This window comes from Lithobates pipiens, unplaced genomic scaffold, assembly GCF_037356315.1.
Source record: "Lithobates pipiens isolate NorthernLeopardFrog02 unplaced genomic scaffold, aLitPip1_a1.2 Scaffold_16, whole genome shotgun sequence".
NCBI lineage: Eukaryota > Metazoa > Chordata > Amphibia > Anura > Ranidae > Lithobates > Lithobates pipiens.
Window position 1 is genome coordinate 275,171,861 of NW_027507748.1, and position 14,436 is coordinate 275,186,296.

General features: G+C 40.0%; 1 protein-coding gene across 3 annotated transcripts in view; it reads left to right on the forward strand.

Moving 5' to 3' along the window:
* Positions 1-9,132, forward strand: part of SCUBE3 (signal peptide, CUB domain and EGF like domain containing 3) — a 190,426-nt gene extending 181,294 nt beyond the window's left edge. For all 3 annotated transcript variants that reach the window (XM_077481425.1, XM_077481426.1, XM_077481427.1), the window contains 3 exons: positions 1,539-1,691; positions 5,652-5,731; positions 6,624-9,132. In XM_077481425.1, coding sequence (XP_077337551.1) covers positions 1,539-1,691; positions 5,652-5,731; positions 6,624-6,773 — 383 coding nt within the window. In that variant the 3' untranslated portion in view covers positions 6,774-9,132. The remainder of the gene's footprint in view (positions 1-1,538; positions 1,692-5,651; positions 5,732-6,623) is intronic.
* The last annotated feature ends 5,304 nt before the right edge of the window (positions 9,133-14,436 follow it).

Consider the following 14,436-nt stretch of genomic DNA (forward strand, 5'->3'; position numbering starts at 1 on the left):
CAGCACCGTAGTGAATATGGAAAGTCCAAACTGTGTTTAATTTCCCCACTGGGATGGAAAGCTGTCACCAACACCTCCACAAGTGAAAGAAAGGCAAGGGGGTAAGAAAATCCCCCTCTGAATCAGACTCTTAACAGGAAAACACTGGATTAAAAGCATGAATGCCAGATCTTTGATTGGAAAATCTCTCTGGACAATCTCTCCCCAGATATTTTTTAACCACTTGCCAACCAACTGGCATAATTATACTACGGTGGGTCGGCACGTTCCCGTGAGCCGTCATAGCTGTACATCAGCTTTTTAAGCGGGGACAGCAGGTGCACGCGCATCGTCGGTGGCACCCGCTGCCCTGTGGGGTTGGCGATATGCGTGGCCGGCAGTCGCGACGACCACCGGCCACGTGCGATCGCTGGTAAACACACAAATCCCTGTTCTGCGAGGAGAAGAGAGACAGATCATCTGCTCCTGCTAGCTAGGAACAACAATCTGTCATCTCCTCTAGTCAGTTTCATCCCCCATACAGTTAGAACAAACATGAGGGAACACAGTTAACCCCTTCCCTGCCAATGACATTTACACAGTAATCAGTGCATTTTTATAGCACTGATCACTGTATAAAGGTCACTGGTCCCAAAAATGTGTCAAAAGTATTCAATCTGTCTGCCATAATGTCACAGTCCCAATAAAAATCACAGATCACCACCATTACTAGTAAAAAAAATAATAATAATAAAAATGCCATAGAAATGCCATAAATCTTTCCCATAGTTTGTAGACGCTATAACTTTTGCACAAACCAATCAATATACGCTTATTGCAATTTTTATTACCAAAAAAATGTAGAAGAATACATATTGGCCTAAACTGAGGAAAAAATTTGCTTTTGTTAAAAAAAATTGGGATATTTATTATAGCAAAAAGTACAAAATATTGTGTTTTTTTCAAATTTGTCGCTCATTTTTTGTTTATAGAGCAAAAAATAAAAACTGCAGAGACGATCAAATACCACCAAAAAAAAGCTCTATTTGTGGAAAAAAAAAGGACGTCAATTTTGTTTGGGTACAGTGTCGCACGTGCAATTGTCTGTTAAAGCTACGCAGTGCCGTATCGCAAAAAATTGTCTGGTCATTAAGCAGTCAAATCTTCCAGGGCTGAATGGTTAAATGCTTTTAATTTTGGACATGAGCCACATAGGTTTTATTTTTAGCCATTTTTTGTTGGGGTCTCTATGAACTATACCATAAATTTGTCATGTAATAGGTTTAAGAAAAAATCCTAACTTTTACTGTTCTAGAAATGCCATTACTCCAGTCAATTTCAGGGTAGTTAAAATTCCCCATTATTAGCACTGTCACAGTCAAAATGTATTTGTTACTTTAATAGTGACTTTGCCTATTACCCGTGCAATAAAAAATATTTGAAAACAGAATCATACCCTGTACAAGAGTGGAAAGCAAGGGTATTTAACTTCCATAGATGCAGCTAAGACTTTTAAAATGTTGTATTTTAATGTGATGGTTTAATTTGTTACCTTACAGCTTCACCTTCTTCTATCACCACTTATGAGACTTGTCAAACATATGAGCGGCCTATTGCCTTCACAGCACGATCACGCAAGCTTTGGGTACACTTTAAAAGTAATGAGGTCAATGGTGCCCGTGGTTTCCAAGTGCCTTATGTCACATATGATGGTAAGAACAGACATTGTCTAAAATGTATATTTACAGTTAGAATCTTCATGTCGAATCTTTTCTCTATATGTCGAATAATCTTGGACTAATAGAGTTAGGTTAGGCACATTCAATCTTTTTTGCTATTGTCTCTATAATGTCAAATCTTTTCTCTCTATGTCAAATCTTTTCTCTCTATGTAGAATATTTTCTCTCTATGTAGAATAATATTGAAGTAATAGAGCTAAAATTAGGCACATTCAACCACAGGTTCGTTGGACACAGATCACTATTGTCAGCGTCATGTCGAATCTCCTATCTATAAATCGAACTGTTGTCACAACAAAAACGAAAATAAAGCATTTGTTTATGTCGAATGTTTCGGTTTTCGGACTGCGCGTTCATTAACGTTTGATAAAACAATAACAAAAATACCCGAAATATGGATGAAAATGCATTCGGACGAAAACGAATGCACATGTCTACTACTAATGGGTTGGATTCTGACATAAGAAGCTGCTTAGCGTAACAGAGCCTTCACAAGTGACATCTTGCTCAGAATTGCCATGCTAATAAAATATATCTATTAAAATCACTTCAGTCTGCTTGCCAAATGGGATATGATTGTTGCCACTGAGCCCACTGGTTTCATTGGTCACATACAATGGTTGTATTAATAGGAATCACTCCCCTTTAAATAATTCACTTTTTGTTGCTTTGCATCCTCAAATGAAGACAGACACAGTTTTTATTTTATCCATCTGTATTTCAGTGCAACTTTTAACATCCAAGCAAATGATAGAACATCATTATGTCAGAAAAAAAAATCAAAAACAGAATCACTGAGTTGGGAAAAGGATCACCCCCTCCTAAAAATGACTCAATCAGATGTAGCTTATCACCTTCTCAATCTCAATTCTCATTTGACTTTCACATGTGGTCATTTTGATTAGCTCAGCATTAAAAGAGCTTTCTTGGAGCATTTCAGTCCATGGTAGTGCAACAGAAGCAAACAATCAATTATGGGTGGTAAGGCACTGCCAATCTATCTCTGGGATACAGTTGTGGACAGGCACAAGTCAGCTTTATCAATGCCTAGAAGCACAGTGAAATCTATTATTAAGAAGTGGAAGGAATTTGGTACAACACAGACCCTCCCTGGATCAGAACGTCTTTCCAAACTGAATGAAAGCACCTGGAGGAAACTGATCAGAGATGCTACCAAGAGGCCTACAGCAACTATGAAGCAGTTGCCGGAATTTATTACAAAGAGTTGTCATTGTGTGCATGTGACAACAACATCACAAATTCACCACAAACATGGCTTGAATGGGACGGCTGGAAGGAAAAGTCACTCCTCACGAAAAGCCAGTCATGACTAAGCTTTGCCAAAACGCACCTTGAAGATTCAGAGGCCACATGTATAAAGGTGTTATGGTCAGATGAGACTAAAATTGGATTATTTGACCTCAACACTAAACGATATGTCTGGTGGAAATCCAGTACAGCTCGCCATCTAAATAATACCATTCCTACATTAAAGCATGGAAGTGGTAATATCCTGTTATGGGGGTGTTTCTTTGCAGCATGGACTGGAGCACTTGTCAGGATAGAAGGATAAATGGATGGGGCAAAATACTGTCAAATTCCTGAGGAAAATCTGCTGCCCTCTGCCAGAAAGTTGTCAGTGGGAAGAAGGTTTACCTCCCAACATGACAATGACCCAAATCACAACAAAAATTACCACAAACTGTTTGAAGGAGAAAAAAGTGAATGTCCTTGCATGGCCTAGTCAGAGCCCAGACCTAAGCCCCATTGAAAATCTGTGGGCTGCAGTCCACAAACGGTCATCATCAAATTTAACTGAACTTGAGCAGTTCTGCAAAGAAGAGTTGGAAAATAATGCAAAGCTAGATGTGCAAAGCTAGTAGAGATATATCCAGAATAAAGGATGTAATTAAAGCAAAAGGCGGTTCAAGAAAATATTGACACAAAGGGGTGATACTTTTTCCAGCTCAGTGATTCTGTTTATGAATTTTTTTTTCTGACATGTTGGTGTTATACCTTTCACTTGGATATTATAAGTTGCACTAAAAACCTCTGTCTTCATTTCAGGATGCAAAGCAACAAAATGTGATTATTTTAAAGGGGGTTGATTATTTTCTATACCTACTGTAGTGTACTAGTGTAAGTTCTCCTAATTTATGTCTGTTTGCATGGAACGGGTCAAGGACTGCTATTGGAAAAAAAAAATGATGACTCTTTTTTTAATTCCTGGTGGTAAGTGTCAACAGATCTACAATTTGCAGTCTATGTTGGCTGCATGATATTTTCACATCTAGTAGCATTTGATAGCTGTTAATTTGATTGCTATATGAAAAAATCCAATTAGGTGGATATGATTTAAATGGGTCAGTTAGAAAGACCCTCCCGCTAAATTGTTGCTTGTAAATTTGTTCATAGCTGGCTGAAAAAATGACCATCAAAATCAAATTGTGTAGGGCCTATTTAATGTGCAGATTGCTTAAGGTGACCCTGTCACAACCCCGTCTTGTACAAAAGGCATACCCTGTAAAAGTAGAGGCAATATGCCTACCTTTTTAGTGTTGGGGGGGGGGGGGGTGGTCCAGCTCACCTGAAGGGTTCAACAAATGGGCTGCCAGTAAGTACATTGCCTCTTCTTTTAGAGTTTTGCCATATGTACACATATCCCTGTGGTGATACATTCACTTTAGGATGTTGCAGAGGGTTATTAAGATTTGTTGTTTATCTTGTTTAGTGCCATTGTGAAGCTATTATTGATATACTTTTTGACCAGCAATACAAATATTTTTTAGAGTTCTTTTCCCTATGGGACAAGGTACATGATGTATAATAGTTTGTCCCATGTTGCTAGGTGTTTTCTAACCCTATTTTATGAGGCCTGACCTGTCCCTATCCACCTCCACTCCTGCCATGTCCGATCTGATAACAGCTTTGAAGGAGACAGCCGCTTCATAGTTTTGAAAAACAAGCAGCGGCAAGAGGGAAAGCAGAGGGAGGAGGGTGGCCATGTCAGCCTCTGCATTCCTCTTGCCACTTTACAGCAAAAGTACACAAATAAGGATAAAATACAACATACACAAAATTGGTATAAACCACAAATACAAAGAACACAAAATATTACCTCTTTCTGACCACATTAAATATATGTGTGGCAGCAGGAGGGGTGAGCCTTAAAGTGGCTTAAGGTAAGACATTTTTTGCTTTATAGTGGAAGAAAAGGCCTTTGTTTATGTTTAAGGTAAGCCTATAACAAGGCTTATCTGTAAGTACTGCAAATATCTCCTAAATATGGCAGGGCCTAGCAAAGGGCAGGGCCTAGCAAGGCTGTGTGCGTCTATGGATGCATATTGCCTGGTTCAGGAGTGAGCCTGTACATGTGTACCCATAGCAAGCAGCTTGCTATTGAGGGGCACGCAGAAGAGGAGGAGCAAGGACTTCAGTTGGGAATCCCAGAAGATGAGGTTCGAGTTCACTCTCTGCAATATCATTGCACAGAGCAGGTAAGTATAACATGTTTATTATTTTAGGAAAAAAATTGATTATGTAACCGCTTTAATGCCCACACACACCAAACATAGGCATCTGTGGCAGCACTCACATTTGCATACTTCTTAGCCAATGGGATTGAAGGAATTATTTGCATGACTCCATCTACTATCTTGAAATAAGTAATATCCCACTTATTTTGGGGATTTGTGATGGAATAGGACATGCTAATACCTTCTGTTCTAAAAGGGCTTTACTGCGCTACTATATATAGAACTGTAAATTGAAAGGATTTTTGCAGAATGTTCAGTCACACCGATGTTAGAATTGGTGGACTATCTCTGCAATATCCATGGGTGCAGATCTATGGCACCTTACGAGAGTAATCTGTCCCTACATCCTGTAAACTTGCAAAGTATACGTGAACAGAATATTTTTGTGTTGTTTCAGAGGACTATGAACAGCTAGTGGAAGACATTGTGAGAGATGGGAGACTATATTCTTCTGAAAATCACCAGGAAATTCTGAAGGTAGTGCTCTTATGTTTCTCAGTACAGTCTGTATCATTTTACCAAACAAAAAGTAGTTTTTCTGATATCTAGATAAGACTAGGCTTAGAGATGTTCTTATTACATTTTTATGAAGCAATGTAAGATATTCAGTTTCATAACTGAAATGTTGTCTTAGGAAGCAGAATAAAGGAGAGAACGGATTTGTGTTCTACACTGTGCTCATATTACCTTTCAGGTCTGTCCGTGCTGTGTTTACTATATACTATTTTAGTGGACTATTTGATATATAGCATTTGTGAATAAGATAAGAATGGAGATCCCTGGAAAAACTGCCCCTGCCAATCCACACGTGTCTATCCAGTTGTTTTTGTGTGGTCCCTTAGTGCTTTTTCTTGTTGCCCTGCTAGTTGCAGATAACTGTGATTTAAATCAAATATTTACAGCAAATAAATAAATCATTGAGTGATTAAAACGTAATCTTCGATGACAAGTTGCAAGACAATGATCAAATAAATTCTGATCTCCCAACTGCTTTCTCTATCTACCAGAAATATGTTATCAGCCGGCAACAGCTATAATGCCATTGTAATGTATAGAGGGGATGTCATTTCCGAAGTTAGTGAAAAGGCGCCATGTGTAAAAACAAAGTAAATAAAATATGATAAAACTGAAGTAGTTGTAGAGGTAAAAATACACTTGTGTGTTCAAGGTCTCAGCTCCAACCTACCTGGCCCCAGGCATCTTCTCACATTATTGCTGTATATGAAAAGGTTTTTGACAAATGATTGCTGCTACTTTAGGAAATGACCTGAAATTAGTTTGGCATGACGTGGCTCAACAGTTTTACATATGTCTGTCTTTCATTAACTGTTGTTCTTTTTAAATTTATGCTATTTCTATTTTTTTATAGGATAAGAAGCTGATTAAGGCTTTTTTTGAGGTCCTTGCACACCCTCAAAACTATTTCAAATACGTAGAGAAATATAGGATGATGTTACCACGATCCTTCATAAAACTTCTGCACTCCAAAGTATCTGCCTTTTTGCAACCGTATAAGTAATATGAACTGGATTATGGACTGTGAAGCAAATACACAAGCACATTGTATGTGCAGAGGGCCACATTCATATCACAATCAGCAAAATGCACAAGAACACCTACAATATGACTAAACATATTGATAGAATTTGCCAGCATATGATGTAATAAGATTTATGCGTTTTAAATATGTGTGTGTCCCTTTGAAGAGGTTAGGATAGTATATGAGGTTAGGATAGTATAGAAAGACATTACACTAACCAGCAGCGTCCTCATATGCTATGTATTATTGACTGTGGCCAAATGTAATCACAAAACATTCATGGGCACATCTATCATTGTACAATGGACACCTTGGACGATACTAGTTTGGGAAACACCTTAAGGGTACAGATTTGTAATGTTTTTGGACAACCTCTGAACAAAAAGACTAATTTAGTAATTTCTCCATATTTTTCTTTTAACAACAAACTCCTTTAGTCGTTTTCTTACAAAATTATCTCACGCAATCCACTGTATAAGCCTATTGAATGTACAATCCGATAAATGCCTTAAGACTGTTACAGGATGCAGACATTTGTAAAACCTTTTAAAGTTTAAAACAAAATTTTGGTTAGGGTATCTTTAGATGGGGAGGCGTCTCCATGAAAGAAACAAACCATCATCAAGCCTGCCGGGACCTGCTGTGATGTACCTTGCGCCTTAGCCGATATAAAGAAGGGTTGACCCTATGGAAATGAAAATGAAAAATAATTAAACCTAAAGCAGAGATTTTTTTCAGCAAACATAAAAATCTCTACATGCAATAATAAGTGTTTCCAATGTTCAGATGTGCACTATCCTCTAAAGAAAATCCTATGCAGCCCAATCCTCACCCTAATCGTCATAGGCGATACTTGAATGATGCTTTATATGGTCACCCCTGCATGTGTCTTCCTCTTGTGGTTGCCCTTAATAGACTTAAGCCATTGGATAAAATGGGTAGTAGTTAAAAAAAAAAAAAACTGGTACAGCCTAAAGCCTGTGCAAATGTTCTAAATTCTCATTCTGTTCCAAGCTTTTATTGAAATTATGGAGAACAAGTACTGCAACCAGACTCATCAGGGCATTTGCCTAGTGAGAAATTGAATAAATGTAAGCTTTGATACAATATTGTGAAAAGATAGAAACAATGCAGTGTACACTCAGACTGGGGATCTGGAATTGACCATAAGTATATTAGTATATTGGACAGAATCTAAATGCTAAGGAGAATTTATGAAGGCTGCTCAGCTTCAATTAACACTGTTTGAACCTGAACTTCAGTTTGATAGTAACAAATGAATGCAGCTCTGTAATCATTAACACATCTTTATTGTTTAATGCAAACAGTGTAAATATCTGAACTTGAATTGGTAACAGCCTCTTGCAGTCTACTCTACAGTCTGTGTAGAAGAGCTCAAAGATGGGGAGAGAGAAGCAGCCCAAAGAACCAATCAGTGTGCTGCAGTGCAAGAAACATGCCAATAGGAGGAGAAAACACAGGGCACCTAAATATGGAAATCCAGCACAGAAAGATCAGTTTCCCTCCCTGCCAGGCAGGTTTGTGCTGTGGGGCAGAGCTGTGTAAATCTCAGGACTGAATAGACAGAAATTCAAATCCTTTGGCAGGTAAAACAGCTCCCTTATATGTATTTCATCTGTACTTGGCTGTTTTCCTGGAGTTCAGCTTTAAATAAAGTATCAGAACTCACTACACTGCAATTTCTGCTCATATCTCTTTTTATTGTTTAGGAAGTGTAGCCAGTACATAAACGTTAGTGCCCCAGTTAACTTACACTAATGTGGGCTGGTGTGCTTTATATGCCAGGGGTTCTTTTTGGGCCTCATTTGGCACTTGTCACGCAGTTGCCTTATATATGCACCTCTTCTTTTCATGACAATTCATGGACCCTACCTACTGTCGGTTTGTATTAGCTATGTTTAAAAATACTGTGTGTACTATCATCTGTTCTTTAAAACTGTCATAGTGCAGCTTGCCTTTGTGCCTGTATTTCTGCAGTATTAGAGGTACTAAAAGGTTATACTGTTAAATTTCTTGCATTAAGTTTATGCATACATCAGCTGAAATGAATTATGTTTACTGACTATGGCGATAAGGTAAGTATTGGTGGGTTAACTGGGTCTATAAATGCTACTATGTCACTAGTGCTGTAGAGAAAATTAATGAAGATGCCACAAAGAGAGAAAGATAAATGTAATATGTACAGAGAGTTTAGCTTTCACATGGATTTTGTGAGTGACAAATCGCCTACATTTTTCTCCTGTCACTAATGATGACTGTCTTAAATTTCTTTTGCAAAAATAAACTTGTTTGCACTTGATAATGAAACAAAATATAACCGTATGTGTATGGATTCAATTAAAAGAGTTTTTATATAGACAAATATTTGTTTTGCCCTGTATAAGAAATATGCATCTACGTGGGTAAATAAAAGATTCACCCCCCTCTTTAAAATAATCACATGTTGTTGCTTTGCAGCCTGAAATGAAGACAGACACAGCTTTTGTTTTATCCAGCTGTATTTACACCAAGTGAAAGATATAACACCAACATGTCAGAAAAAAAAATGCTAATGCAAATTAACTGAGTTGGAAAAAGAATCACCCCCCTTATGTCAGTATTTGGTTGAACCACCTTTTGCTTTAATTACAGCCTTTAGTCTGTTGGGATATGTCTCTACTAAACATTGAACATCGAGACTTTGCAATATTTGCCCACTCTTATTTGCAGAACTGCTCAAGGTCAGTTAAATTTGACTGTTTGTGTACTGCAGTCTTCATAGAGAAAAAGGGTCGGGACTTTAAATGAGGTGTCTATTAGGGATGAGCTTCGTGTTCGAGTCGAACGTACGTTCGACTCGAACATTGGCTGTTCAGCCGTTCGGCGAATTCCGAACGTTTGGGCCGTTCGCGTCAAAATTCGAGTGACGCGCGCGCGGACCACAATGCACTGTGGTGGCGCAGTGCATTGCTGCCCCATGATTGGCCAAGCATGCACTGTGACCCTGCATGCTTGGCCAATCGCAGCGCCGGCAGCGAGGAGAGCCATGATTGGCCACAGGCATCCTGCCTGTGGCCAATCATAGCTCAGGCTGTGTAGTGCACGCCCCACACTATATAAGGCCGCCTTTGAGGCGGCCTCGTGTAGTGTGTTACTTAGCATCTGAAGCAGTGGGTGTTCTGTGTACCTTCAACACAGTACACACCAATCGTTTTTGGCTGATTTCCTATCTTGCTGCTGTGTAGTGGTTGTTGTCTGTGCCCTGACTGCAGTATACACCACTATATTCACCTCACCTATATAGCTAGTGATCTAGCTTTAACCACTTAACAACTGCCCATTGCCGATTAACGGCTTCAGGGGGGTTGTTTAACTCTGAGAGGCCGTTAATTAATGGCCTCCCAGAATTCTGCTCTCGCGTGCCCCGAGGTGTGCGCACTCGAGAGCATCCGTGACCGCCGGGTCACATCACGGTAAACGGCCACTCATAGCGGCCGTTTACCACGTGATTGCTCCGTCAAATGATGGAGTGATCACTTGGAAACAAACCGGCGTCATGTTATGACGCCTGTTCCTCCCTCCCCTCTCTGTACCGATCGGTACAGCGGAGGGGAAAGAGATCGGTGTCAGCAGCGATGTGGGCTGCATCTGCAGTGCCCACATCGCTGCTCACCGAATTTAACCCCTCAATTCCCTGCCAATACTCTGCAATACCAGTGCATACTCTGCAGTACCCTGCCATTACTCTGCAGTACCCCGCCATTACTCTGCAGTGCAGTACCCTGCCATTACTCTGCAGTACCCCCCATTACTCTGCAGTAACCCCCATTACTCTGCAGTACCCCCCAATACTCTGCAGTACCCGCCATTACTCTGCAGTACCCCCAATACTCTGCAGTACCCTGCCATTACTCTGTAGTACCCCCCAATACTCTGCAGTACCCTGCTATTACTCTGTAGTACCCCGCCAATACCCCGCCAATACTCTGTAATACCCTGCCATAAATTGCCATACCCAGCCATACTCAGAGATACCCAGCCATACTCGGTGATACCCTGAAATACCCAGCCATAGACGCCCCCCACCCCTCACCGCCCTCCGGTGCTTCTACCAACTCGCCAGTACGATCAAAGCCAGAATCTTTTTTTTATTTTTTATTTCAGGCTTCCCAGCCTAGAGGTGAGATGTGGGGTCATATTGACCCCCCAGATTTCACTGTAAAGAGGACCTGTCACCCCATATTCCTATTACAAGGGATGTTTACATTTCTTGTAATAGGAATAAAAGTGATCAAAAATATATTTTTGGGGAAAAAAATGTCAAACTAACATAAATAAAGTAAAATGAACAATAAAAAAATAAAATAAAAATTAAAGCGCCCATGTCCCCATGTGCTCGCATGTGCCACACGTAAGGTATCGCCGAGAATGTTAGAGCGAGAGCAATAATTCTAGTCCTAGACCTCCTCTGCAACTCAAAACATGTAACCAGTAAAAAAAAATTAAAGCGTCGCCTATGGGGATTTTTTAAGTAGCGACGTTTGGCGCCATTCCACGGGCATGTGCAATTTTGAAGAGTGACATGTTTGATATCTATTTACTCAGCATAACTTCATCTTTCACTTTATGCAAACATTGGGCTAACAAGTGGTTAATAATAGAGCTTGCAGTCAGTAGTGTTAGGAGATAGTGCGTGCTGTCTGCGTGCTCTGTACCCAGTACATGTCAAAAAATAAAGTGTAAGCGCCCAACTTATATATGTGTGACTCTTAAAGTGATACAAACGTGTATGTGTACACCTGTGTAACAAAATATATGTGAAGTAACCCCAAAAAGAAAAATGGGGGTAATACTGTATTGAAACAATTAATAAGAAAAAAGTAGTAACCTGTGAATGTGTACATAAAACTAATTAAGGACTGTATGAATACTTGTCCCGGTGAGAAGGGAAGCAAAGCAGTCAATATAAACACATACAAATATGACTAATAACAGTGATAGAGTCCATAATAAAACATGAAAAATATAGAGTCCATATAAAAATGTGCAGGATATCAATCTCAACGTGTAATGATATCAACTAGGATTCTGTGGTGTTGTGACCAAGAAAAGTAATTCACCCTGTGATGATCCCACCACCTTGTAGGGTACAGGCTTACCGGATCTGTATGACCCTAGCAGACATACGCCTCAGGGGTCAATCAGAGCTTGTAATCTCGGCCAAAGTAGTCCCAAAACTGGATGTTCCAATCGTGCCACATACGGTTCGCACAAACGACTAGATGTAATCACCGTTTTTCATATACATGTAAAACTCCGGCAATGACTCAGGCATGGAAGATGAAGAGACAAGGCCAACATGGCATAATAACGTTTTTTTTAAAAATTCCTTTAATAAAAAAATTGCTCAAACTCACATTTCCAGGATGATCAATAAAGCATATCAGAGGAAAATTGGCAGTAGCGGAGTCCTCCCGACGCGTTTCGACCTACAGGTCATCATCTGGGGTGGGCTCCAACTACTGACATACTGCCTTATATAGGTACTTACACACTGAAGTGATGCCATTCCCCCATGTGTCACAATCATGCCCACTTCCGGTGTATCCAAGATGGCGGACAGGCGTGCGTTCCACGCCTCCGTTTTTTGTGCATTCCACCCATATGTCCAAGTACATACCGCTATAATATAGGGCAGGCCCCTACTTTCAAACATCCAACTTACAAACATCTCCTACTTGCAAACGCAAGGAGACAGCAGCAAGTGAGATGAAAAAAGATGGACGACAAAACAAATTATACAGGGGTGATAACCCTTCCCGTGTGTTTTCCAAAAAGCTTAAAGATAGTTTTTTTGACTGGAGCTACACTTTAAAAATGTACCGGTTGAAAATGACAAACAGATTCAACTTAACACAACAAACCTACACAGTCCCTGTCTTGTTTGCACCGCCTGTATACTGCTGTTCTGAGTATATAGGGCCTGGGGGCCACACGCATTTCCTTTTTTTAATATGGGTACGGGGTTCCCCTTAATATGCGTACAAGACCCAAATAGGCTGGTAATGGGCAGGGAGGGCTACCCATGCCATGTTTCTCAATGATTTTTAACCATATTGCAGGAACCAGATATAACATTAAAACCGCAAGCAGTTTTAAATGGCGTTATTTCCGTTTAATGTCATTTTGTGCAGGGACTGTTCTAAACACGGGAAACACGTGGCACTTCACAGGCATACTACAGACACCCCCCAGGCACCATATTTAAAGGAATATTTCACTTTTTTTTTTTCACTTTAATCGTCATTAAAATCAGTGCTCACGCCAAAACGGCAGTTTTTAAAACTTTTTTTTGCAGTGACCCATGTCCCCTGAGGCAGGAGGCAGGTCCCCAAACCCTTTTTAGGACACTATCTTGCATATTAGCCGTTAAAATTAGCACTTTCCAATTCGAACGTTCGAGTCCCATAGACTTCAATGGGGTTCTAACGTTCGTACCGAACGCGGGGGTCGTTCGCAAGTTCTGATGCGAACCGAACCGGGGGTGTTCGGCTCATCCCTAGTGTCTATATTGTAGCTAATCGAAGGAGTCAAAGTAAAACATAAACAAGTATTTATTTGTTTGCCATGACTGAGTAGGTACATGGCAGACAATACATGCAATAATGGCACATAATATAACAAATCATGTATCCAAAAACATTTACATGTTAAAAAATATGAATAGAATATACAATATACAATAGTATTGTCCTCAATAATAAAAATCATTGTAATATGACAGTTATAATCCACGGCATTGCCTGAATCCAAAGACCATGTGGGTATGTATACATTGCATCTAGGTTAGGCCCGACGCATTTCATGGGATCTATCCAATCATCAGGGGCGGACACATGATACATCTATAAAAAGAGGTAAATATATCAACATCAACCATTCATGGACAAGAAATGAACATACATACAGGGAGGATAAGGTGGTCATCCCTGTAAAACTCACGTATCTGCTTAGTGTGAAACAAACACACCGCCAGGGTGCTAGGGCCGAAAGAAATGCCTGTTCCGGAAGCTGTGGTAGTAGGGTCCAACAGAAACACAGGGAACATGAGTATGGATGTAACCCAGAATGTCTGGAACAATGTAACAAAGGGGCTCCATTCTGTGAAACAATAAAAAACATAAATACACCAAACGGTGCTAAAGATGTAAAAATGTAAACTAATCAAAGAAAGGAGCCCAAACTAAAATTTGTGTGAACTGATATCAAAACAGCATAGATCCCCAGAAAATTTAATAAAATCCTGGGATTAAAAACCACATATGGAATAAATGTCATAATGCTAGTGGTAGTTACCTAGTGTTGCTGATATAGGAGTAGAAGCCAGCGATGTCTGGTGCAGACTGCACAGTTCTCTGTGTAATGAGTGGACCCCACCCAGTGGGACTGTACACCAATAGTAACAGGTGCAGGCTGCACAGATTATGTATCAATATGAGAACTGGCTGTAAATGAAAAAAAGGGAATGTTTGAATGATCCCTGTGTAACAAGCGGACCCCACCCAGCGTCACACAAGGCATGACATTTAGGACGGGCACCAGAGTCAGAAAAGAAACAGCTCACTGAACCCCAAATGTCCAT